The 25,583-nt window shown below is 44.8% G+C and overlaps 3 protein-coding genes and 1 long non-coding RNA gene across 4 annotated transcripts in view; all 4 read left to right on the forward strand.

The window, feature by feature from the left end:
• Positions 1 to 4,901, forward strand: part of col7a1l (collagen type VII alpha 1-like) — a 43,561-nt gene extending 38,660 nt beyond the window's left edge. Inside the window, exons 100-105 of the mRNA XM_076030198.1 lie at positions 326 to 400; positions 518 to 571; positions 1,151 to 1,199; positions 1,872 to 2,084; positions 3,395 to 3,466; positions 4,406 to 4,901. Coding sequence (XP_075886313.1) covers positions 326 to 400; positions 518 to 571; positions 1,151 to 1,199; positions 1,872 to 2,084; positions 3,395 to 3,466; positions 4,406 to 4,623 — 681 coding nt within the window. The 3' untranslated portion in view covers positions 4,624 to 4,901. The remainder of the gene's footprint in view (positions 1 to 325; positions 401 to 517; positions 572 to 1,150; positions 1,200 to 1,871; positions 2,085 to 3,394; positions 3,467 to 4,405) is intronic.
• A 3,477-nt stretch (positions 4,902 to 8,378) lies between these two features.
• ucn3l (urocortin 3, like) lies at positions 8,379 to 9,043 on the forward strand. The gene has a single exon (XM_076029884.1). It carries the CDS (start codon positions 8,401 to 8,403, stop codon positions 8,974 to 8,976), a length of 576 nt encoding a protein of 191 aa, XP_075885999.1. The 5' UTR covers positions 8,379 to 8,400; the 3' UTR covers positions 8,977 to 9,043.
• A 2,125-nt stretch (positions 9,044 to 11,168) lies between these two features.
• On the forward strand, positions 11,169 to 17,665 carry copg2 (COPI coat complex subunit gamma 2). Its single transcript, XM_076030199.1, has 24 exons — positions 11,169 to 11,324; positions 12,089 to 12,141; positions 12,246 to 12,326; positions 12,411 to 12,482; positions 12,599 to 12,678; positions 12,908 to 12,983; positions 13,094 to 13,186; positions 13,289 to 13,375; positions 13,506 to 13,663; positions 13,765 to 13,898; positions 14,366 to 14,433; positions 14,516 to 14,704; positions 14,812 to 14,907; positions 14,981 to 15,224; positions 15,521 to 15,596; positions 15,728 to 15,831; positions 15,903 to 16,028; positions 16,107 to 16,175; positions 16,265 to 16,446; positions 16,525 to 16,654; positions 16,742 to 16,839; positions 16,927 to 17,065; positions 17,157 to 17,255; positions 17,387 to 17,665. Exons 1-24 carry the CDS (start codon positions 11,288 to 11,290, stop codon positions 17,515 to 17,517), a joined length of 2,622 nt encoding a protein of 873 aa, XP_075886314.1. The 5' UTR covers positions 11,169 to 11,287; the 3' UTR covers positions 17,518 to 17,665.
• A 4,661-nt stretch (positions 17,666 to 22,326) lies between these two features.
• Positions 22,327 to 25,146, forward strand: LOC142890679 (uncharacterized). The gene is made up of 3 exons (XR_012927109.1): positions 22,327 to 24,681; positions 24,722 to 24,921; positions 25,020 to 25,146. It is a non-coding gene; the product is annotated as an uncharacterized LOC142890679 (long non-coding RNA).
• The last annotated feature ends 437 nt before the right edge of the window (positions 25,147 to 25,583 follow it).

The following is a 25,583-nucleotide window of genomic DNA, read 5'->3' on the forward strand; positions in this document are numbered from 1 at the left end:
TTTTGACGCTAATGTGACGCACTGAAGTTTTAAAAAAAAAATTATGGAAGAGTAAAAGTTATTTTATCCAAACAGGCACATGCACGCGTACACACTCTGTTTCAGCTCTATTTCTGTCTGCAGCTTTCAAGTGATATCTTAGTCAATTAGCTCCTTTCAGCCATAATTAGCAGCCGGCTGGAGCCTCAGCACTAACGAGATGTGCCTCATTCTGTCTTCATCGCTGATTACATATCGTGATGAGCGCAGAGGTTTCAAATAAACTCGCAAAACTGCCAATGGTGTTTTTCTTTTTTTTTCTCCCCCACTATTTTTGGCCAAACAGGGCGAAAAGGGCCGAAAGGGGCGATCCAAGTGCCAGAAGGGGGAACCTGGGACTGCCGGGCTCCGAGGGGAGAGTGTGAGAGCGGCTCTTCTCTGTGCATCCACCCTCTCTGAGCACTGCAGGCCCGTCTGGTTCTGTGAAGCATCAGCTGGTCACCATTGAAACAATCTTGTGCCTTTTTTGTTGTTGCAGGGGTGGCTGGGTTTTGAAGGAGGCAAGGGAGAGAAAGGGGAACCGGGACTCTCAGTAAGTTTTACTAGTATGCACTCTAAATTATATAAAAATATATATATATAAAAGATCACCTGAAAAGCAGCATAATTTTCCTCATCAGAGCCAAGTGGACATGAACTAGGTGGTCTGTGGTTGTTTGCAGTGTCTTCTCCCTATTGACGCTGCTAAATCTTAAAGGCTGGGCTTTTACATGCACCATTTTCATCCAGTTTCAGGCCTTTATATTTCAAGATGGACACCAATGGAGCTGCCTTGTAAGATGGAAAGAAATTAGACCTCAGAAAATCCAGCGACAAGCATATTTAGCCCTCTGTTTGAGGGCTAAATATGCCTCCTCTAAAAATAAATCCTGGCTTCCTGCTAAAACTGATGCTGTGTTGGGCTTTCCCCATGTTTGGAAGCGTACAAAAACCACGTTGGGTGAGAGGAGCCAACGACTGGCTGGGCTGTTACCGGCAAAAGTAGCAGTGCCTTGTGTGACATCACAAAGGGCTGATCTCTGGGACAGTGTGTCCAAATACAAGCATGGAGCTTGGATTTGGCAAAGTGACTTTGAAATGATACAAAAAAAAAAACGCTTTGTGTTTCCAGGAAGAAGAAGTGAAGGACATCGTCTCCCTGGAGGTGGCGCAAAAGTGCGGTAAGACATTAAGTTTTAATGGCGTTTGCATTTTTTGACCTTATTTGAACTGTCCGCGAGCGTTTTGTTTCGTCAATAGACGGCATGCCTGTTTTTTATCAAGCCACGTCCTGCGAGCGTGCGTGTCTGTGCACGGCCCCCGTGGCCGCGGCACGGCACCCGCGTGTGCCGTGCCATCTGTTGTGTTCTCTCAGAGGAACACGCACCACGGAGCCGCCAAACGCCAAGGCCATTCACAATCACGGGAGCGTCGCGAAAGTGGGGCAGCCGAGACGGTCTTTAATGCACACGAAGGACATCGTTTGTCCATAAAGCACTTGGATGTGCACTCACATGGACATGGTGGCAACAGTGAGAACAGAAAAAATGCGCAGAATGAGACGACAGAAGTTTCTTCACAAATGCTTTTAACTCTCAGTCTCGAGTTTTTGATTTATTTATTTTTTTTCTGTAATCAGACGGTGGAAATTTACATTTTTCTACATTTTCCATTGTACAGCCACAGTTTCAAGTTTACATTTTTTTAAAAGCTGAGTTTATCAGTATTAACCAAAAAAGTCTTCTAATCAACACGTTCTCAGATTTTACTGTGACTTTACTAAATAATTCACCAAATCAACCCAAAGAAAATCTGAAATTGCAATTCGTTTGCGGTTGTGTGCGTTTCACCAGCGCTGGATTACAAGTTCGTGGTGAACTCTGTGGACCCGGATGAAGTGATCTCACAGACTGAGAAGGAGAAGGGGTCGGACTTTGTTCCCACGTCCAACCGCAGCGAGAGCGTGGTTCAGGAGCGGGAAGAAGATGAGGAAAACGATGAGGAAGACGTCGGCAGCCGCGCTCCGGCGATCCTTGCTGGGAACGGCACCCTGGCCAACAGCACTGGTAATGATCAGCAGGAGTCGAGCTTCTGGAAAAAGGCTTCACCTCCTGGTTTTCTCTTGACACTGGCACTGTAATAATCAGCCAGAACCCCGAACAAAAGGTCACGCCGTTCTGAGACAACACAATATGTCATGAAGCTCATTAGCGACCTTAGCCCTCAGGCGGGAAGAACTTTCCACAGCCCAATTTATTTTTGAGCCTTCAGCTTCAGGTGAACCAGGAAACAAATCAAAGCGGCAGCGTCAGTGTCAGTGTCAGCGCCGTTTATCCATAAGTGGCCTTGCAAAAAGGCGGCGATGCTCAGATTATTATTGCGAGAGGATGAACAGAACATGCGCGCACAGCTTGGAATTTAACCTTGGCACATTTAGCCCTGTGTTTACAGCCTCTCCACAAAAAACGCTGGGGTTTAACCTGCTAAATCTGTTGCTTTGTCGGACCTTCCGTTTCTTTGGAATGAGTAACAGAGAGAAGGTGGCCCCGGATGGAGGAGAACCCGGGAGAGGAATCGCTGGCCCTTTGTGACATCACGACAGGCTGATTTCTAGAACTGTGCATTATGGCGAGCAAAAGAAGTGAAAAAGATGAGCCTTTTGACACTTCTCATAATGTGGGACCTTTCAAAATGTCTGGGCGGCAGCTACAATTTAGTATAATTCTCATAATCTTCCCTTCTCATGTCTGCTGACTTTATTGATGGGCTGAAGAAACAGCGTAGTTAAACAATAGTGGCGAAGGGAATTTCATTTTTCGATGGTGCAAAATCTGTATACATAATAATTAGGCAGCGCTTGAATTGTTCTGCCTTTGGCTCTCTGTCAAAAACAGACACTTAGATGGGAAGGTTTCATCTTTAATTTATAGATAGATGCGTGGTATTAGTGCAGTCTGGACAACATTTTTATTGTGTAGCTCGTCACTTTGCTTGTTGGGGGACATTCAGTTTATGATTAAAATGAAGCTTCCCAGCAGACTGAGAATTTTGTCAACCAGGAGTTTGTCATCGTCAATGATGTGATTAGAGCCTGATTTGAAAGATGAAAATAAAAACAGATCCGCTGACTCCAGAAAACAAACTGTGCTTTCTGCCTTCTTTTGCAGTCAGAGATGTGCTTCTCATCAGCAGAATATGAGCAATGTGATTGTGTAATTCCCTGGTGAAAATCTGTGATATTTTCTACTGATATTTCAGCCCTTTTTACAGCATTTGCGGCATTAAAATTTAAAAAGAAATCAGCGTTCAAGACGTTCCCGAGACGAGTTGATGCAAAATGACTGGAAATTCCTCACTTGTATTGTTCTTCCTGCAGATTCTCTTGATGAAGGGACTGCAGAACGAGGACAGAGGAATAAAAGAAGAGTGCTTGGAACAAACAGTTCTGGTGAGCAGCCAAGGCGTCCGACTTTTCTTCCCCTTCTCCTTCTTCTTCTTTTTTGTTCTCCCTCCAAGTTTTCTCTCACTTTGTCTCTCTCTTCCTTTTCATGCTTTCATAATCTATGAGCAGTGACTCATAGACTGTTTGAAATTGACTCATAGACATGGTTAACAGCACAAGGTGGGAAAGAATGATAAGACGCTTAAAGTAATCCGTGAGTCCGAGATCTCACACGTTGTTTAAAATGACAGAATAAACAAACAATGTCTTTAATATAAGAGCAACAATGTCTGATGACCCATCTTCGCATTGCTGTTAAAAAAAAAAGAAAAAAGGTGCAGGTCAGCTTTGAAATGAAATGAAATCAATGTCACCTCGTTTAAAATAGAGAAACTTTGTCCTAAATACTAATGCACAATAGTGATACCAGATTGAAACCCTGGGCCTTTTAGCACATACCTTCTGAAAAGGAAGTCAAAGATGAACTTGTATGGAAGATACTGTTGCTGCTGGTCGCTTTAAGTTGTGAGCTCGTCTTCCTTTTAAAACATGAAATTACAGTTGGAATCACTGAGCTCCTTTCTGCCACTGTTGTTGTCTTTCGCCTCACTCTCAGCAAGATGCTTGTGGGTTCGATTCATTCTGGGCCTGGTACCTTACTGTGTGGAGTTTGCATGTTCTCCCTGTGTCAGCGTGGGTTCTCTCCGGGTTCTCCGGGTTCCTCCTACACTCCAAAAAAAATGCATGCGAGGTGAATTGGGAACTAAATTGACCGTGGGTGTGTGTGTGATTGCGAATGGTTATTCGTATCAATGTGGCCCGTGATGAAGGGGCTACTTGTCCAGGGTGTCACCCTGCCTTTGCCCTATGACAGCTGGGAGAGGCTTGGCAGCTCAGGAAAAAGCGGCTATTGAAAATGGATGGATGGACTTTTTCTTGCTGCAGGTTGGTCCGCGGAGCGCTGCCTGGAGCCGATGTCGGAGGGCGCCTGCAGCGAGTACGTCCTGCTGTGGTACTTCCACCTTCGCTCCGGGGAGTGTCGGCCCTTCGTTTACGGCGGCTGCGGCGGCAACGGCAACCGCTTCCTCTCCAGGCATGAGTGTCAAAGCTGGTGTGGCGCCACCCAGGGGAGCCACGCGGAGGAGCATCCCCACCGCAGATGAGTCGACAATGTAGAGGAAAAAGGAGAAAAGGAATCTTTTCTAGATCATGTATTGGGACATTTTATTTTCTTGCACCTTTTCATAGACAGCCTACATATATGTAATGAACTCATTAAGGCATTGACTGGAGGAAATTTTTTTGTAAATAGTTGTGTAAAATATCAGATTTATTTATACATTTTTTAATACATTCTTTCATTTGTGTAGTGGACAAAATGCAGATTGTTCAAAATGCTTTTGAGTGTACCCCCCCCAAAAGAAAAAAAATAAACTCATGTTCGTCCGTCCTCCCTTCCCCCACGTCACCTCTCGTGCCTCCTGCACGCTGTGCCGCGTGAAAAAAAGACGAGGCTGGCGGCTGACTTCCTGCTGCCGCCTCCACTCCGCTACATATGCTCCCTCAGCGGGGGAGGGGGAAGGTGGGCATGGTGGTGGTGTTAGGGGAAGGGGGGAGGGTCGGGGGTCAGTGCTGGGGGCCAGATGAAAGCCCAGTCCAGGGAGCTCACGCAGGGAGTGTTTTGGAGGGCTCTCCATCCGAGCCGGAGCAGCAGTAACTGGGGGGGGGGGGGATTCCTGCGTGGGCGTCCACAAGTTGGCGTTTGTCGCAAAATGATGCACCCAACGCGACACGACCGGAAAGTATCAGTGCCGTTTGTGACATCACACAGGGCTGACTTCTAGAACAATGTGTGTTCAAGTACAAACATGGAGCCTGGATTCGCAAAGTGACTCTGAAATGATGGGGGCTTCCTTTAAAATCTATATAGAAAAACGACAACTTTGTGTTTTTCCAAACTGCAGAAGTGAAGGAGGTGGTCTCGGGTTAGAAGAGGACTCGCATGGGAGCGATGAGCCAAAAGTCAACCGCTGCCAGATCTTTCCGTCACGCCACAGCGGAGATCCTTTACCGGCCCGCTCCGCTCACAATGAACCGCATCTCCGCTCACCTCCGAAGTGACGGATGAGTCCGTCAGCGACGAGCCAACAGAGGCTTTTTCGTTCCCATTAGTCACGATTTCGGCGCTGCAACGGACGCCCACGTGCGAAGCCGGCGGCGGCGACAGTGACAGGCTGTACCACGCCTCCCGCCAGCATCCGCTGATCAAGGCGTTCGGCACTTCAAAGTACGTTTTGCTAATGCTCGAAATAATATCACTTCTTTTTATAGTGAATGCGATCATTATTTCACAGGGAACTAAACGCTACGGTGGGGCTTATGGGAAAGGCTGCACTTTGGCACCGTCACACCTTCATGTGTCTGTGCGCGTGTCCCTGAGATGTGACAAAGATGCAAATGGAGTTTGAGGCTTTTTTTTTTTCTTTTCTTTTTTTTAACAAATCACTTTCTATGACTTATTTTTTTTCCACATTTATGTTATTGGTTGTGTATTTTTTTGTATTTTAATGTCGGATTGACTCAGAGAGTAGTCCTAGTGGAAGGGCAGCGTGTCAAAGACACACATGCGATGAGTCCAGCTGTGAGGACACCGTGAAGTTGCTCGTTAGAACATGACCCTAACACCTCCTGTCACTTCGTCCACTCCCCTCCTTCGGCGGTGACATGTTTTTTTGTTCGTTACCACGAGTAACTCCTGTGGCTTGTGTGTGTGTGTGTGTGTGTGTGTGTGTGTGTGTGTGTGTGTGTGTGTGTGTGTGTGTGTGTGTGTGTGTGTGTGTGTGTGTGTGTGCCCGGATTTTACACCCGACATGGTTTAATTAAGACGCTGTATTCTCCCAATTTCATATCAGAATGAAAGTTCAGGAAAGCGGAAAGACTTCAATCTAATTGTCTCGGCAGCTGGACGGCTGTCTCAATGAGTTTGAACAGGCTTGAAAAAAAAAAATAGACGTAGTCCCAATGAGCACAGATCAGACAATAGTAACTGTTAAAGTCAACAAGTTAAAACACTTGTCTGACGTTTGTTCAGCTGTAAATTCAGTGACTCAGTAATGCAGATGAATCAATATTTTCACATATATTTGATGCCATCAAAGTGCCAGTGTTTCTTCTGAAGAAGAGTGAGTCATGAGTGCCTTCGTCATTCAATCATATTCAAGTAAATAACTTTCTTTTGTGTCCAGTGCATTACATTGAAAGGGACATGGAATAAGGGATGTGAAAGTTAATAAATCTATCAGGGAACAGGGTTTACTTAGATAAGGAGTTTGATCAAAGACAGAAAAAATAAATGGAGCTGTTGTGTTTCCTTTGCTAGGATTCATAAGTGCATATAAAGAGTGGGTCCACTTGTAAAGAGGTGACCATGTCCCACCAACATGTACATGCTGTAGTCCAAAATGAGGATCCAAGCTTTAACATTAAGACTGTGCACAGCATGATTGTTTTGCCATTAGTTTCGACTAAATCTTACACAAATGCTTCAGTTGGGGGCCATGGGAACTGCTGCTCTTGTTACTTGGCTCAGAGCCATGTGAAGAAGGGGCCGGACTGTTGTTAATAGCTGTTGTTGTTGTCCACTTTTTCCACTTCATGCTTGAACTGAGCTAAGAAAAAAAGAAAACGACTGGGATGAAGCACTGCAGGTTGCTTGGTGGGAGTTGTCCATGGTGCTGAAAGACAAAAAAATCTTTTCATTGTCTGAAAGAGGCGGAATGTTGTGTGCCGCAGGGTTTATACTTTTGGAATGCTTAAACATTACAAAGACATAAGAGATAAGAGATTTTGTTCAAATCCTTGATACCTCTCATAAACAGGACAATGATTAACTATATATAACGATATATTACTATATATTAACTATAACATGTAGTTGTCATCGTTTTGTGTTGTGAGTACTGAGTTTGTCATATCCTTTGGCTCTCGTGGGAATTTTAGAATGTTTTACGTGTCACTATGCACAAAACGCATGTGTAGTGACTTCTCATAGCGAGCTTGGGGAGGGTGTGTTCTTTTGCAGTTGCATAAAAAAAGGACACACACATTAACAATTGTTTGTGTGTGTGTGTGTGTGTGTGTGTGTGTGTGTGTGTGTGTGTGTGTGTGTGTGAATCGTGCGCACCCCCAAAAAGGAGGCCACATGCATTTTGTTTTATTAATTCGTTTATGTACCTCGACATCACCGCATCACGACCAATAGGAAACCCCGCAGCCATACCGAAGTGTGAGTTGGGTGACGTCACTGCTGGCGTAGCGCTGCAGCTCGGTGGTTCCTGCGAAATCAAAAGCAGGTGGAAATGGACGAGCGAGACACTCTGCTGGTCAGACAGTGCACGCTGCTGACCTCCGCGCGGGTCCAATTTTTTCAACAACAAAAAAAAAATTCAGTGGGATTTTTTTTTTTTTTTTCTGGCCAAAACAATAACAATAATTGGCCACGAAGATTTCTGCTCGTTTGAGGTTTTTTTGCAGGAAGACGCGCCCGAGAATTTTGTTTGTTTGTTTGTTTGTTTATTGTAAAGCATAAGCGGGTAAGTCATGCAAAGATTTACTTTTTATTTACTTTTTTTTTTAGCCAAATTGTATGAAGCTACTGACTTTAGAGCGATATTATCCAAAGATGTATATATATTTTCCCCCATAAAACAATTTGTAAATAAAAATATATATACTGTACTGTATATACAGCCCAAATCCTGTTTGATGGGAGAGTAAAAAATATATATATATACTTTTGGTTTCAGAAAGTCAATCGCGTTTGAGGTCTGAAGAATCAAAGATTGCACTTACTTTCTTAATCATGCAGCACGACAAATAATAATAATAATAATAATAATAATTGAAAAAAAACAAAAAAAAACAAAACAATTTCCTTAAAAATGTTGGCAAGGGGGGGGGGGTCCACACCACCACAGCTGTGGACGTTTCTCCACCGTTCTTTCGCCTGTGTTGGTAGCAGAGGACTCGCCATGCTGAAGACCCTGCTGCTGCTGGCGGTCCTGTGCACGCCGACCTGCAGCCTGTGCCTGCGCCTCTCCCAGTCCGGTTCCCACCTGCTGTGCGACGACCAGCTGGCGCTGGGTGTCCGTAGCGACAACAACGACCCCGGTTACACCCCCGTGGACGGCTGGGCGCCTCTCCTGCAGTCTGCTGAGTATCTCTCCACTTTCCCCTCCTCTTCATCCACCTCCTCGTCCTCCTCTGCGGAGTCCAGCCGGGAAAAAAGGACTTCAAGTCCGGCGAGCTACCGCTTCATGAGCCGGACCAAGCTCAGGGGGCAGATGCTCCGCAACAGCAGCAGCAGCAAGGGGGACCGCAGGAGCAGGCTGACCCTATCCCTGGACGTCCCGACCAACATCATGAATGTGTTGTTCGACGTGGCCAAAGCCAAACACCTGCGCGCCAAAGCGGCTGAGAACGCGCGTCTGTTGGCTCACGTTGGGCGCAGGAAGTGAACACGTTGCCGGACGACTTGGCAAACAGTCACTTTACCAACTGACAGCCATGACCAGTGTTGGCCTCTTCAGTTTTTCATTGGATGTTGTTTTTGTTCGTTTTGCTCCCATGTTCTATTTTTAGGCTCATTAAGCTGTTTGACTCCTTGGAATCAATCAATGATGGATGAATTGAAATGGTCCATCAGTCGAGGTTTTTCTGTAAAGATCTGGACGGTCACCTCTAAATTTGTTATTTTTTCAAACAAATCACAGCCAAGATACATTGAGATGCATCCCTTATTTTCAGTTTAGTGCCACAACCAGGAAAGTGTCCACATCAACACCTTGTAGTTCATTTTGCTTGTTTTCAGCAGCTAAAATTGTCTTAAAATCTTATCAGATGTGGTTAAAAAAAATTAAGATGTGGGACTGTCATGGATTTCCCAAACAAGAATGTAATGGAGACACAGACATGGGCTGCAGCAAAGCCCCCTCCTTTATTCTGTGAAATGAATGTTTAATGTATCTGGATTTGCCCCAACGTCATCAAATTTTAAACGTGCACTCAATAACAAGACTTGTGATTTTTTTTTTCATTCTGGCGTCCTTCACAGAAGACCAACCGACAACAAAGTGTTTTGCAGTTCTGTTGAATAATCAAAACATTAGATTGATACACATATATATTTGATTTCCCATCCAATCATTTCCAAAGACACTGGGTTGAAACATCAAAACAACTGACACTGAAATACTGTACAAACTAACTGCAACATGATGAAATACACAGTAAAAATGCAAGTGCATGTGAATGTATGTGTCAATCAGAAGTCTGTTATTTTTCTACTCAAAATAAAGGATTATTTTTCCTCAAATAAAGATGAAACCACATTTTTAATGGATTACATACATACATACATACATACATACATACATAATTACATACATACATATTTATTATTTATTTATATCCGACAAAAAGCTTTGTCTGTATCATATTCCATTAAAGTATTTTGACCCATCAAAAGAAAGTCAGTGATTTTAATAATTTCACTTTATATTTATCTTTGGTCCGTTAAATGTTGTAGTCTTAAAGCAAAACTAAAATACCATAGCATACAAGCATTAGGAATAAAGAACAGATTAAGAAAAGAAAAGATTAAGGGAGACGTTGCTGACGTCATTGCCATTTCAGTGTGAGCTACTTTAATGTTACTACATAATTGGAATATGGTTGACTTAAGAACCAGCGATGCAGAGACCGTCTCGAAATAGCCATGAGCCTCCACTTCCACTGGACGAGTACAATGTGGTTTACCGGAAAGCAGGGCCACCGTAATAGAAGTTGTAGATTCTCAGCAGGTGAACATAAACACTTAAACTAAACACAACTGAGTCTGTGCCTTCCTTCTCCGTGAAGTTGGCAAAGGTGTTTTTTTTTGTCTGTCAAATTGCTGCATATAATCACTAGCTGGAACGTGACTCATTTTTTTGTCTACTTGAAGTTGTTAAACAGGACGTAGCGACCAAGCTAGTACCAGGCTAATAGCCTCATCCGGTGGACTGTATGGATTCTCATTACTTACTAAATGTAATAAACCTCTCTTCGATATTTTGTGAATGTGATTACCATTAGCTACAGTTTAAACTCGTGTGCACATACACTACCAGTCAAAGGTTTGGACACGCCTTCTCATGCATTTAATTACAACTTTCTCCACTGCATACTAAAGACATAACATATATGAAAAAGATATATGTAATTATTTAGCAACTCTACCTTTAAATATGCTTTTCTATAAACGGTGACTATTTTGAAGCATTTAAATATAAAACGTGTTTGAGTTATTTTTACACTTGTTTCCTACATAATTCCATGTGTGTTCATACATAGTATTGATGCCTTCAGTGAGAATGTGCAATGTCAATGAGAATGAAAGAAAATACATTTAATTCATAGGGTGTGTTCAAACTTTTGACTGGCACTCTACATCATACCATACGGCTTTGGGCTGAGGTGAAAAGCTAAAACAAACAAACAAACAAACAAACAAACAAACAAACAAACAAATAAGCAAACACCAACATGCTTTATACTGTGGGTTTAATTATTGGACAGTGTTTTTCTTCGTGCGGGTGCAACCTTCAGGTGATTCGGAGCGCCCTCTGTCCGGGTCGAGGTGAAACTGCTGCTGACGTGCTTTCCGTTTACGTGGACGGTTTGGGCGGAAGTCCGCGTTCATTTTGGCGACGTGGAAGAAGTAGCCGTAGCTTTATCGGGGACTGAGCGCGAGCGTTTCCCTCGTCCGTCAACTCGCGTACAGCAAAGATGATTAAAAAGTTTGACAAGAAGGACGAGGAGTCTGGTAAGCGCGAACGGTCGCAATGTCGGGCGATGTCAGCGCTATTGAAATAGTGAGCTGTGCGATGACGCTCGTTAGGCTAATGCTGCCGCTAGCTGAATACATTTGGCTTTCGCTTTACAAGTGGACTAAATCTTGTGGATGAAATATCCCGGCCGCGTACTAAAAGGGGTTTACTGATGCATGTGACCTTCGGTTACCGTCAAGTTCTGTTTGCCATAGCATTTCGAAAGCGTCTTCGATATTTGGCTATTGCCTCTGCCGTAGCTATGGCGTTTAATGCTAGTGTACTGTACTGACAGCTGTAGGGTGTGCTGTGTGGGGTGATAAAATATTGTTCACATTTATTTATTTTTATTTTTTTTAATTTGCTGGGATATTTAAACTGCATCAATCGTCTCTACAGTTTGGCTGCAATGAGACGGGTAACGCAGTTGTAAGCTATGTCCTCAATGAAGGGTATTTGGTGAACTATCAGGGATTTAACCTTCACCAATGATATTTGATATTTAGCATATAAGATGTGATTATGATATTTGAGAATATGGCAGCGGTGTGTGAATGTGTTTCAGTGTATTTTTAATTTTCAAAGCTGTGTTGAAGACAAATGTCTGTTTGTTTGTTGTTAAAAACATATTAGTTTCTATCTTCTTCTTCTTCTAAACATTTCGGTGGCCCACATCCTCTACGTCCGACACCCTCGTTGAATAAAACGGCAGTAGTTTTAACTGGAAACTGACTGGCTTCATTGTTTTTTTTCTGTGTAGGCAGTGGGTCCAACCCATTCCAGCATCTGGAGAAGAGCGCCGTGTTGCAGGAGGTGAAGTTTTCTGGCAGCCGTCGGGAGACGCATCCTTATTGCTCAAGTATTTTTGAAATAAAATAGAGAAATTGGAATGTAATGCTTTCTGTCCTAATTTACAGGCTCGTATTTTTAATGAGACCCCAATCAACCCGCGGAGATGCCTGCACATCCTCACCAAGATCATTTACCTCCTCAACCAGGTTGGAAGCACACTATCAAAAATATATCGAGTGAGCTGTAAAATGTCTTGTGCTGGCGTCTTAACAGCGTCTCTCTTTCTGCAGGGGGAGCATTTTGGGACCACGGAGGCTACAGAGGCCTTCTTTGCCATGACCAGGCTCTTCCAGTCCAATGATGTAAGATACTGGCAGATCAAATTCTGTAGTTGGTAGAAAATTATTAGTATTGTTCTGTCTATGTTGCAATATTGTATTATTGGATGTGTGAAAGGTTCCTCTTTTGCTAACTCCAGCAAACCCTGAGAAGGATGTGCTACCTGACCATCAAAGAAATGGCAAACATTTCTGAGGATGTCATCATCGTCACGAGCAGGTTTGTGCTACTGTTTGAAATGACTGGTATTAAATCTATTGTGTGCAAAAATAAAAATCCTTGCACTTCTATAGGTCTCATAAATGCAACCCATGTATTACTATAATTGTATTCTATTTATTAAAAAAAATAATAATAATGGTATTTATTTTTTACGTTTGTACCTCCTGTGATCTGTTGACCTCTCGTGGTTGAGGTGTGTTGAATTACTCCATGTTGTGTTTAACAGCCTGACCAAAGACATGACTGGCAAGGAGGATGTATACCGTGGACCTGCCATCAGAGCCCTCTGCAGGATTACAGATGTAATTCCTGCTTTGTTGAATTCATTTAGCTCTCTAATGCAATAAATGAAGCGCAAGCATCGAGTTTTTATTCATTCATTTACTTGTTCTTGTGTTGTTTAACCTTACAGACCACCATGCTGCAGGCCATTGAGAGATACATGAAACAGGCTATTGTTGACAAGGTGCCAAGTGTCTCCAGTTCGGCGTTGGTCTCCTCACTGGTAAATAAATGCTACAGTTGTCTAAGTATTTCCAGAGGTGTTCAAATTCTTAAGCATGGTAGGGGGTAGGTCTCCAGTTGACCGGCTTGTCTCTGTGTGTAGCACATGGTGAAGATGAGCTACGATGTGGTCAAGCGCTGGGTGAATGAAGCTCAGGAAGCTGCTTCCAGTGACAACATCATGGTCCAGGTTAGTGGTGTCAAGAATGAAATACGTTTCAATTTGGCTTCATTGTACATCAGTGATGATGATTTAAGATTCTCCTAAAATAATCATTGGCCCAGAATAAATAAAAAAAACATCTGTCCTGCCTTTCCAGTACCACGCCTTGGGCCTGTTGTATCACCTCAGGAAGAACGACCGCCTGGCTGTCACCAAGATGCTAAACAAGTTCACCAAATCGGGTCTGAAGTCGCCGTTTGCCTACTGCATGCTCATCAGGATCGCCAGCAAGCTGCTGGATGAGACGGAGGGAGGGTGAGAAGTATTTCTTATCAGTTTCCCCCTCACAGTCACACACATTAAAGGGACTTGACTAGAACTGCTTGTTAACTTTTATTTTTTATTTTTTTGAATAGTCACGACAGCCCCCTGTTTGACTTCATTGAGAGCTGCCTGAGGAACAAGAATGAGATGGTGGTGTACGAGGCTGCCTCTGCCATTGTGCACATGCCCAACTGCACGGCCAGAGAGCTGGCGCCTGCTGTTTCAGGTCAGCACTCACTTGTTTTTTTTCGCCTCTCATCTGTGAGGTTACTATTGTGTATGTCTATCTATCAAAGTTCATTTTATTGTCAACTTCTCAAAATGTACAAGACACAAAGAAAAAGTCGAAATGCAGTTTCTCTGCTCTCATGAATCAAAAAAAAATTAGACAGAATATATAGACGATAAATAGACAAAATGCAACAAAAAGATGCGAAATAAATACGAAAACTAAAGAAAAGTGACACAGTGCAGATGTAAACAGGTGGTAGTTTTGTGCAATTATAGTGCAGTTACAGTACAGTGTAGTGACAGACGAGTTACAGTTAGGTGCCCTGGGCTGGGACTTGATGAGTAAGTTTAAGTTCCCTGGGGGGTGGAAATGCAAAGTGTTCAGCATCCTGACCATTTGATGGACAAAGCTGTTTCCAAGCCTATAAATCTAACTGCAAATAAATGCTTGTTGTCCCGCAGTGCTGCAGCTCTTCTGCAGCTCTCCCAAGGCAGCCTTGAGATACGCCGCTGTGCGCACCCTCAACAAGGTGAGGATGAGCTCTTGTTTATCCCCCTTCAAAAAACGTCGTCCAGTAAATGACTGATTTGGTTGCCGTCCCCGCCCGACAGGTGTCCATGAAGCATCCCTCCGCCGTGACCGCGTGCAACCTGGACCTGGAGAACCTCATCACCGACTCCAACCGCAGCATTGCCACGCTGGCCATCACCACTCTGCTGAAGACAGGCAGCGAGAGCAGCGTGGACCGGCTCATGAAGCAGATCTCCTCCTTTGTCTCCGAGATCTCGGATGAGTTCAAGGTCGGGGAGACGAGTCTCCAGCCCGCTTTGCTCCATTTCGATGGTCCCGATTTGTATTTTAACGTGCTCTAAAACCGCCTTTGTGTGATGTGTTCAATTTATGGCAGGTGGTGGTTGTGCAGGCCATCAGTGCGCTGTGTCAGAAGTATCCCAGGAAGCACAGCGTGATGATGAACTTCCTGTCCAACATGCTCAGAGACGATGTAAGTTATCTTGACTGACAGACGCTATCGGTGAATGAACAATGAATGTAAGTAACGTGCGTGCGTTCTGAAGGGCGGCTTCGAGTACAAGCGGGCCATCGTGGACTGCATCATCAGCATCATTGAGGAGAACCCCGAGAGCAAGGAAACGGGCCTGGCACACCTCTGCGAGTTCATCGAGGACTGCGAGCACACGGTGCTGGCCACCAAGATCCTGCACCTGCTGGGCAAAGAGGGACCCCGTACCCCCCAACCCTCCAAGTACATCCGCTTCATCTTCAACCGGGTGGTGCTGGAGAGCGAGGCGGTCCGCGCAGGTGAGGCACCCTGTTTGAAAGCGGTACCAACTGTCTTTTTGTCTGCTGGGGATACTATAAATATACAGGGAATGTTAAGAATAGGCACAAAGGGGTAGGGAATGAAAAAAGTTTCCTACTTCTTCCTACTCCTTTTTCGAACTATGTGCCGTGTTTATGTTGTTGCTTTTTCTGTATTTTTGTGATTTGCATTATTATTTGTTGTTTCTTTCATCTGTACGTGCAGATAGTTGCATATTTTATTTTATACAAGTTTGAAATAAAATCATTCATTCATTCTCTCCTCCTGCCCTCAGCTGCCGTCAGTGCGCTGGCTAAATTTGGTGCTCAGAACGATGACCTGCTACCAAGCGTTCTGGTCCTCATGCAAAGGTGAACTTCCTCAACCTGCTCGTCAGGCATCACAGGAGCAAGAGACTCTTCAAACTCAAGCACACTGCAGTAGGTTTGCTGGGGATTTAGAATTGCAACGTGCACTGACCACTCGCCTCTGCCCCCTGCAGGTGCATGATGGACAGTGACGACGAGGTGCGTGACAGAGCTACGTTCTACATGAACGTGCTGCAGCAGAAGCAGAAGGCACTAAATGCTGCATACATCTTCAATGGTAAAGTTGCTTTATTAACATTATTTTGTTCAACTTGCTGTGCAGCTGGTAACCTTGTCTGCTGCCCTCAGGTCTGTCCGTGTCCATCCCCGGCCTGGAGAAGTCTCTGCACCAGTACACACTGGAGCCCACGGAGAAACCCTTCGACATGAAGTCCGTCCCACTGGCCACCACTCCCATCACAGACCAGAAAACCGGTACAGACGTTCGGCTTCATGTTCACGTAGTTCCACTCTGACTGAAGACAAACTGCTGACGAGGTTTTGTTTCGACAGAGATTGCGCCGATCGCCACAAGCAAGTTGCCAGAGAAACTGGCCCCTTCACGCCAAGACATTTACCAAGGTCAGTGCACGACATGATCTTAAAATCCTGAAAAACAATTGACGATTCACCGTCAACGACTTGACAAGCTGCGTATTTCTCGCCTGTAGAGCAACTGGCAGCCATCCCAGAGTTCCAGGGTCTGGGTCCACTCTTCAAGTCGTCCGAGCCGGTGCAGCTGACGGAGGCTGAAACGGAATACGTTGTCCGCTGCATTAAACACACCTTTGCTGGACACATGGTGTTCCAGTTTGACTGCACCAACACTCTGAACGACCAGCTCCTGCAGAAGGTAGCAGCGGTGCTCTTTGTATCTCTCGGCCGTCTCCACCGACTCGTTGTGCTGAAAAGCTTGTCTGTTTTGGGTCAGGTGGTAGTGCAGATGGAGCCGTCGGAGTCCTACGAGGTGGCGCACTACGTCCCGGCCGCCAGCCTCCCCTACAGCCAGCCTGGTTCCTGCTACACTCTGGTCCGCCTACCAGAGGACGACCCCACAGCTGGTAGGAACTCTTCCTGTTGGAGGAAAACCCGTTAAAAGCTTGAAGCATAAAATACAAAATCTCTGAAGTGCTGTCCATTTTTTCCAGTGTCGTGTACGTTCAGCTGTACTATGAAGTACTTGGTAAGAGACTGCGACCCAAACACCGGCGAACCCGATGACGACGGATACGACGACGAGTATGTGGTATGTCAGACACGCGGGATTAAAGCAGAGAGGTTAAATTCCCAGCTTGTTGTATGCAGCACTGATTGGTTGCCTCTGTCTTCTTAGCTGGAGGATTTGGAGGTGACGGTGGCCGACCACATCCAGAGGGTTTTACAGCCAAACTTTGGAGCGGCGTGGGAGGAAGTGGGAGATGAGTTTGAGAAGGAAGAGACCTTTGCCCTTTCATCTGTACGAACTCTAGACGGTAAGCAGGCAGATTAAACTCTGTGTACAGCTGACTTCACTGCTAGGAACCACTTCTAAAAGCTTTTCAATGTTTCCTCCCCCTTCAACAGAGGCAGTGGGCAACATCATCAGCTTTTTGGGAATGCAGCCATGTGAGCGCTCAGACAAAGTCCCAGAAAACAAGAACTCGCATGTCCTCTTTCTCGCTGGTGAGTGTTTTGTGTGAAAAAGTAATTCTAACCAAAGCTTTTGCAGTATTGCTCAAGCTGCTGTTTTTTAACGCATTTACAAGATGCAAAATTAAAGAGCTATCCTTAAACTTGTTCTCTCTGGCTCTCAGGTGTGTTCCGGGGCAATCATGACACACTGGTCCGGGCCCGTTTGGCTTTGGCCGACGGCGTCACCATGCAAGTTACAGTTCGGAGCACTGAGGAGACGGTTGTCGACGTTATTCTGGCATCTGTGGGCTAAAAACACACAACTACAAATCTGTTCCCCAACTGTTGAGAGTCCACTGTCTTTTGTCGAATTAAAATAACTTTCTTCTACTGTCCCATCCCTGTTTCTTCATGCTTGTAAGTTGCTTATGTGGCACTTGAATAAATTTAGAGAAATTAAAGTTTGTTTTATTTTATTTTTTTAATCATTATAAGTATAAGGCAGTGTGGTAGTTTAAAACGACTGACTCTTGGGTGATGGTCTGGATTCAAATGTATATTTAGACAATGAAGGGAGAGGGGGTTACAGTCACTGCCACAATCGAAATTATAGCTATGGCTATATTAAGAATCATGATAGAATTACTGGGAGAGGTAAAGACTGTAGTTGTGCTCATAAGTTTACCTACTCTCACACAATTTACATTTTTTGGGGGGGCCAGTTTTCAAAGAATGTAAGAGAAACTTTTTTTAGTCATGGTTATTGATTGGGTGAAGCAATTTATTAAATATAAAAAACAGTTTACTCGTTTTAAATCATAATGACAACAACTACCCGAATGGCCCTGATCAAAAGTTTACATACTCCAGTTCTTAATACCATGTATTGCCCCTTTTAACGTCAACGACTGGTAGCTGTGGACAACATTCCACACCAGGAGATGGCAGCAGTGCCGTGTGGGCATACTGCTGCTACTTCCGCAAAGCAAAGGATTGTGGGTGTTTTGGAACCATAAGGCAGCGACGTACCACGTACGCACCGCACTTCAAAGCTTTGCACTAGAAAGTAGGACGTGTTGCCTGAGCGCTTAATTAGTTAGAGAAGCTTTTGATATTTTTTAAACTTTGTTTTTAGAGGGTGAACTCATTTTTTTTAGCTACAATTTTAGCAAGTGGGGAAGATTAGTGGTTCCGTCGAGCAAGAAGGAAAAAAAAAAAAAAAACGTCGAGTCATTCACCCCGAAAACGACTTTAAACTTTTTTTTCTCTCAATTTTTCGTTTTTCCGTGTGAAATGTGCTTGGAAATTATGGATTTCAACTCGACGTACTTAAAACCCGGCCACCAGCGCAAGAACGTCAACTCTGGATCAAAACCTCGGTTGAGGTTGCTTGACGAGGACGAGGCCTTGGAACACGGTCGACGAGGCGGCGCCATCAAGATGACGGTCCGGAAATATCTCCACCTCGAACAGAGGCAGCTGCACCACGCCAAGAACCTGGCGAATCACGGAGACCTCCGCAAGAAAACGACGGGGAAGATCCGGAGGAAGGACGAGGCCCGTTTTCCGCCACTGGCGCCGGGAGCAATGGCGCCGAAAAACACGACGCAGTACCTGATGGGAAACGTGTACGCGGACATGACGGACGACCACGAGCAGGCAGCCTCTGTCACACACCTACCCACTGTGCTTCAGTACGGTCAATCCCCCTCTCCTAACCATGTTTACGCGGCGTTAGACACTGATTATGAGAGTTTTCTTTCCTATCAGCAGAAGGATTTTGAGGAGACATTTCCTCTGTGCTGGGAGCCATGTTGAGTCGGCGGCGTACTAGGCCCGATGACTCATACTTGGATTCGCAACCGGCACTTCCCCCTTTCCTCAATTGCAGAAAACCTCCCCAAGGTGTGATTGATGTGTACATAAAGGAAAGCGATTGTGATGAATGCATTGATTCAGGTTTTGCTCTGACGGCCCAATGTGTGATTCATGATCGGGCTTTTTGTCTCGCAGCGGCGCACTGGACTGGTGCCCGCCCCGGAGAAACACTGAGCGTTTCCGGGTCTCGCTCGGCCAGAGGAAACGAATCAAACGCACCTCAGCGCCGGCCTGGGATCCAGGTAAAACGTGGGGCAGGTATATGTTGCACTGCATCCTCTCTGCTGACAGTAGTGATGGGTCGTGATGCAATGTGAGTGCTGTCCACAGTCACTGTTGTCTGAGCGTTTTCCAGGTCGCAGCACAACTGCCCCCTGCCGATCACAGTGCACGGCTGTCGGGAGGAGGAGGAGACCACGGAGTCGGTCTTCACCGGACTGCTACGAGGTGATACCTAGTACTTGTTTGGTTATCCAAACGTTGCGTGGAGCAAATGCGATTAAACTATGCGAACAATCATGTCGTGCTGTCATGCAGCAGCTGGTTATGTTTTTACCAAAACCTATGATCATGTGTGAAATAAAACTGGTTTGTCATTTAAGAAATTGTCTTTGTCTATTTTCATGTACCCCTGTTCAGTGGCACAAGCTGGACGGTAAGCTGTCAGATTTGTCCCATCAATTTAAGTGCACAATTAGTTCTACCCGTCACTGCATAATTTAAGGGAAGTTTAGAATTCTAAATTCTTGGTGATCTATTCTGATTAAAAGGTTTTATCAAGAAGGAATTTTGGTAATTTGTAATGTAATAACACGTAGAAGTAGATTTCAATAAGAAATACTTTGTGAACAACAAGAATGACTACATATTATAAATACACTAATGATAAGTATAACATTCAGGAATTTTAAATTCTCAGCGGTCATACGCCCGTGGTTTATACTCGTTTGGAAATTACTACATAAAGCCCCCACTTGGTGGCAGTGGTGTGCAATCTGTGGAGCACATGCAAGTGGCGTAGATAACAAGGGCTGGGCTGCATTTAGACGTGCTGGCCCGCTGCTTTTGTGTCAGAATGACACACAGTGTAACTTTTAGCCTCAGTTTTATGGCGGTGGCGGATGACAGGGGGATGAATGTCTCGGATTACGTTTGGTGTTTAGGACATGCACAAGATTTAAGACAGAAATAGATTTGACTACACACAATCTATATGTGGCTGGGCACCATTTGGACTCCTGTCAATGACACTGCAAGGGGGATGGCTTAAGCCTTAGAGGGAAAGGCCCATCATTAGATCTAGCACTTGCTGACCTTTGACTTGAATGTCACTGGTTGCAAAGCTTCCCTACAAAAATGCCATAGTAGTTTCCAGAAGTTGTCAAACCTGACTAATTTTGTTATGTTTATTTTTCTTTTTTTTTTTTTCAAGATTTCAGTGAGGAATCTTGGGTATTTGGCCCTGTATAATAAAGGAGAAGGCACTGGGCCAGGAGTTGGGATTTGAATCTGACAGGACATTGGATGCAGTCTCCCTTTAACTGGAAGCTGTTAAAACAATCTGTGTGGATGTGTGAAGGGGAAAAGTGTTGCGTGACACCATATCCTACTCAAAGTGTGAAAACATGTCAAGGATAAATGTCAGACGACTGTATGTGTGGGGGGAATTAAGGGGTAATCTTCCCCCTGAGGGTCTTTCTCTACACCCCATGGAGAGGGCAAAAACTGAGCTGACAGCTCCTGAAGATTATCACTCGGAGCCAGGCTGTGTTTTAGTGACCCGCCCGGCAGTACTCTGACTAAAATAGTTCTTCTCATGCATGTTTTCACTGCAGTGGAGAGAACCGTAACAAGGGAAGGAATCTGACGGAGATGTTTTGGCCAAGTGCTCCACATTGTTTTTTCCTGCACTGATTGGAAGCCTTAAACTTCAAAGTAAGAGTAAAACAGAGGAACTTCTCTTATTTAAATATGTTTGATAATTAGTAGGGAGAAAGAACTGGAAGGATCTGGGTCAATACGACAAGGACTTCAGTGTTGGACCTCTATTTATTAAAGACATAATGCTTATGTATTTTTCCTGTACGGTAGGGGGCAGTAGTAGATGCCACAGCAGCCTTCAGGTAGTTAAAATCACAATACATGAATTTGTTGTCTCTGCTTACGATTAACAATGACGTCCTCCCTCACTCTTTGCTTTTTTGTTTAGTATATTTCACTTGACTTTTTCAATTTAATTCAAGATTACAAACATCTTCACAGTAAAATCTGTGAATCGTAATCGTTTCATCATGTCTCAGAAGTTGCTTTTTTCCAGACACAAACCACGCACCCCAAAAATGTTGATCTACCCAACAAAAACTAGTAGTTAATACAGCGGACCCTTTTTGATCGAAATCACGGAGGATCTTAGGCCTCTACAGTAATTTACTAAAGGCTCTTTAAAATGGTGATTCATGGTGAGTTTTTCTTTGTATGGAACCTACTTCAGCTGTCATTAAGAGAATCATGTATTGGCCCAAAGAGAAAATCAATTGAGCTCCAGCGAGCATCTATTTCGACCAGGCACTTTGAGAAATACATCAGACCTCCACAAGCTCGACTGTGAAAGCAAAAAATATTAAATAAATTGGGGGGGAAAAAAATAGGGCAAGGAGAAGGAGGCGTTGATGTTACCCTGTGCACCCGCTCTGCTAAACCGGCTCATTAGTCAAAATAGTCGGAGACGAGGGACTGTTTGTGTCATCTATTTCCGTCCTCATGCCCCTGTATCACGTTGCTTCTCTGTCGGGAACGAGCAGAGGGCGTTAGCAGCCAGCGCTTTCATGGAAATGTGCAGGTGGAGCTGTGTGTGTGTGTGTGTGCGCGTGTGCGTGCGTGCGTGCGTGCGTGCGTGCGTGCGTGTGTGTGTGTGACACTGAGACGTGTCCAGAGGTGGAACTCTGCCACGTGTGGCGCGGTGCGGCGCGCTCCTCCCAACTGTGTCAAGGACACGAACTGACAAGCCGAGTGCATCCAGGGAGGCCCAGACGAGACCTGGTTCCATCACACTGTGTACAACAATAAACACAGCCGCTTTCTCAGCTCTAACATCAACGCGCTGTTGATATTAATGTTGTCCACCAATTTGCGGCAGAATTATAGAAAAGCAACTATAGCGACCTTATTTTGGCTTTGGTATGGGAATCACCTTAAGATGATCGTTTCAACGTCTTTTTAATTGTGGTAGTCAACGAGATTGACACTCACCAACATCATAGCTCACCTGTCTCCCTGTGTTCTTCATGGCAGAGGTGCCAAAGAGGGAGAGAAGAGTAGCTCAGCAACAGAATCAATAGGTGCTGGGCAGGCAATCGAGAGTTACAAGGCCAGCCACTTGGGGGCGCTGGTCCCCAAGACAGAGTGCCATTCCTCAGGTTAAGAGTCAATTGGAAAGAAACTGTCAGTGGAAAAACACTGTAATAAAATTCAATACAATTTGTCATGCAAAAACATGGCCTTTCCTAAACTGCCGTGGCCCAAAAGACGTTTGTATTTAAAAGTTATTTATTAAGAATAAGAATGAGAATGCCTTTATTTATCCCACATTTGCATCGTTAAACAGCATATAGAGTGCAAAAAGAAGAATTAAAATGGAGTTCAAAGAGTGAATTAAAAAGAAATATATATTTTCTGACAATTATTATTTTAATGTAAACTCAGTTGCACTATTGTCAATTTGTTCCTAACCTTTTGGATGGTGATGAGCGGAGTCATCAGTCCCCGACAGAAGACCTCAACGTGTTCTCACACCGGGACAGTGGGTACAGCTCCCGGTCAGGCTGACCGTGGGAGGGGGGGTGGATGGGGGTGGGCACAGCGACGGTGCCGAGTTGCCGTGTTCCCGTCACCACGGTGGCAGGGGCAGCTGTTGTCATTGTCAGATATTGTCGAGGGCAGTCGGCTGTAAACAACAGATGGTTGAATTAGTACCTGAACAGCGTGTCAAACCCAGACAGCCCGCTGTTTGGCTCGCGGGCCTTTTTCATGAAATAACCTCTGCTCCTCGGTGGGCTCAGGTGTTTTCTGAGGGTCTCGCGGTTTTTGTGTTCGCATTACGGCTCTTGTGTCTCTTCGCTGAGCTTTGCGTGGCCTCCTCGGCGCTATCCAATAAGGCGGGAGCACTCGGAGCTGCCCTCAGGCTTTACTGCGCTTATAGCCTTTGTTCCATTAGAGGGTCATATAGACATCAGTCTGCAAAGGTTTTCACATCTTTGAGATGTCATTAAGGATCACAGATCATTAAAGAGAAGCATTTTAAGGACTTCACTTCAGAGAAGTGGGTTCAGAGAGCAAGCATTCATTCATGCTCAGAGGACAGAGGCAAAATTTGGAATTGCAAAATTTGCACTTTAATAAAGCTCATTCCAAAGTGCTGAGCAACTGTTACTTTATCTTTTTTTTTTTTTAACTAAAGTAATTAGTAATTGATTACTTATGAAACAAAGCAGTTAAAGAAGCAAATATATTACTTTTTAAAGGAGAAATCAGTCATTAGTAGTTGGATTACTTTTATGGAGTAATCCCAACAACACTGCTCTCCCCCCCCCCGGATATTCTGTACTTGCTTGCGTTGCCTAAGGTCATTCCAATGAATCCAGGAGAACACTATCCCCCCCATAAAAGCCTAATGTATCCACGTGACCACGAAACAACGAATCACCCTGACGCCGCGTGTTCTTATAATAACGTTCTGTTAAGGTTTCAACGCCACCAAAACAACGAAGCGCCCCCGTGGCTTCTTTTCTTCATAATTGATTCTCTCGCCCCTCCCCACCGAGTGAATCAACGTACTGCTTTTCAGCCTCGCTGCTCCCAGCCAGCCCTGAAGAATGGCTCATCAGTATTCTCCAGGGGGACCGGTGCCTTACCTTTTTAATGAAAACACTTGTTTCACAGGCGTTCCGGCAGACTCCACCTGCCAGCTGCCTCTCTTTGCACCGGGCAAAAAAAGAAAAAAAGAAGAAGAAAAGAAATAAAAATAGAGGCGTAATAAACTCCAGTCAATAGGGAGCTGTGGGCTTTGGCAGGAGCTAAATAAGATAGTGGTGGATCGATACGGGGAGGGGGCCAGGCACCATGTGAGCCGCGCTGATTCCTCCAAACCCCTCATCACCGCCTTGACTGCTGCCGGACACATCATCGCCCCGGTGGACATTTGTCACCTGATGCACACACCCATGAGGGGGCAATTGGTGGGGAAACGCACGTGCATCTGTCAAATCGGCCTTCTTAGGACAGTAGACAGCACGCACAGTTGCATTGCGATCGATATGTGGACAAGCGAAATGAGGAAAAAAAAAGAAGAAGCCCGAAACAAAACGGAATAAAGCTGCACATCACTAAAAACAGATGGAAAGAAATCACAGCAAACACTCGCAGAGAAAGTGAGAGATGCAGCCTGAAGGACAAAACGCTTGCAGATCGATCACGCTCTCGTCGTCCAGTCAGTGCCTGGAATAAAAGAGGAAAAATTGATTTTTTAGCTAAATTCTCTGTGGTGAAGGATGACTCACACACCGTCTCCCCCAGCCTGGAGATGATGTGTGAGGAGAGAGAGGTGGAGAGAGAGAGAGAGAGAGAGAGAGAGAGAGAGAGAGAAAAAGGGGACTTGACACAAAGGAAAACAATTTAAACTTGAAATGTCTTCACAGAAACCAGGGGTTTGTGGTGCGGCGTAAACTAAAAGGTTGGTTTCTTTGAGCGGTGGACTTGCAGGGTTGTATTTTTTCCAACTGAAGTCAAATTGCCCTGTGAGCATACCAAAATATTCACAGTGCTGAATAATCTGACACAAGTGGTGCAACATATCCACAGAGCACTCCGCCACACGTCGGGGAATTATCATCAGCGAAGGCGAGAGGGCCCCGGGGGGGACAAAATGGCGAAGCACGCGAGGCGAGGAGTGCGCAGAATATACGCATATTATGCAGAAATGATTGGACATTTCAACCGCAGAGACCCTTTCAGTGATGTGCACAGTGCATGACTTTGTTTTTCTTTGTTGTTTTTAGGGCTTTTGCAAATATATATATATTTTTTCTTTTAAGAAAGCTTTGTCTTTTGAACAATGAACTTGTCGTCTTTACTTGCCTCGTTGCTGTTTATTCTTGCTGAAGTACCTGACTTCTACCATGTGAGCCGGCCCTTCAGGCTATATTTCGATCTTACTTTCTTTCATTTGCACAGCGTCTGGTTGCCGAGCTGACATCTTGGGTACTTTCAAATAATGAGTCATATCATTAATGCAGCTCGTTGGGTTTCAGTATACGTTACTTGAGTTTTTTTTTTTTTCTGCGCTATGATTGGTTATGATAATCTGCCGCTTGCGCTGTGAAGCCACAGCGTTTAGGAGAAGGCCTTGGCGCTCTCACTCTGGGGCGTTATGACTTGGCATGTTGCCTGTTGTAATCAGGAGCAGGTTCTCCGACCCCCCAAGGGCCCTTGTTAAGCAACGCTGAG

Source organism: Nelusetta ayraudi, unplaced genomic scaffold, assembly GCF_046127955.1.
Source record: "Nelusetta ayraudi isolate G7.1 ecotype Tasmania unplaced genomic scaffold, CSIRO-AGI_Nayr_v1 ptg000027l, whole genome shotgun sequence".
In the NCBI taxonomy this organism is placed as follows: Eukaryota; Metazoa; Chordata; class Actinopteri; order Tetraodontiformes; family Monacanthidae; genus Nelusetta; species Nelusetta ayraudi.

What these genes read in the sequence shown, in the direction of transcription:
- ucn3l (XM_076029884.1), top strand. Translation starts at nt 8,401, where the DNA reads ATGTTGGCAAGGGGGGGGGGGTCCACACCACCACAGCTGTGGACGTTT.
- copg2 (XM_076030199.1), top strand. Translation starts at nt 11,288, where the DNA reads ATGATTAAAAAGTTTGACAAGAAGGACGAGGAGTCTG. An exon ending in CCAACATGCTCAGAGACGAT is followed by an intron (nt 14,908 to 14,980) that starts GTAAGTTATCTT and finishes TGCGTTCTGAAG; the next exon opens with GGCGGCTTCGAGTACAAGCG. An exon ending in AGAGGACGACCCCACAGCTG is followed by an intron (nt 16,655 to 16,741) that starts GTAGGAACTCTT and finishes CATTTTTTCCAG; the next exon opens with TGTCGTGTACGTTCAGCTGT.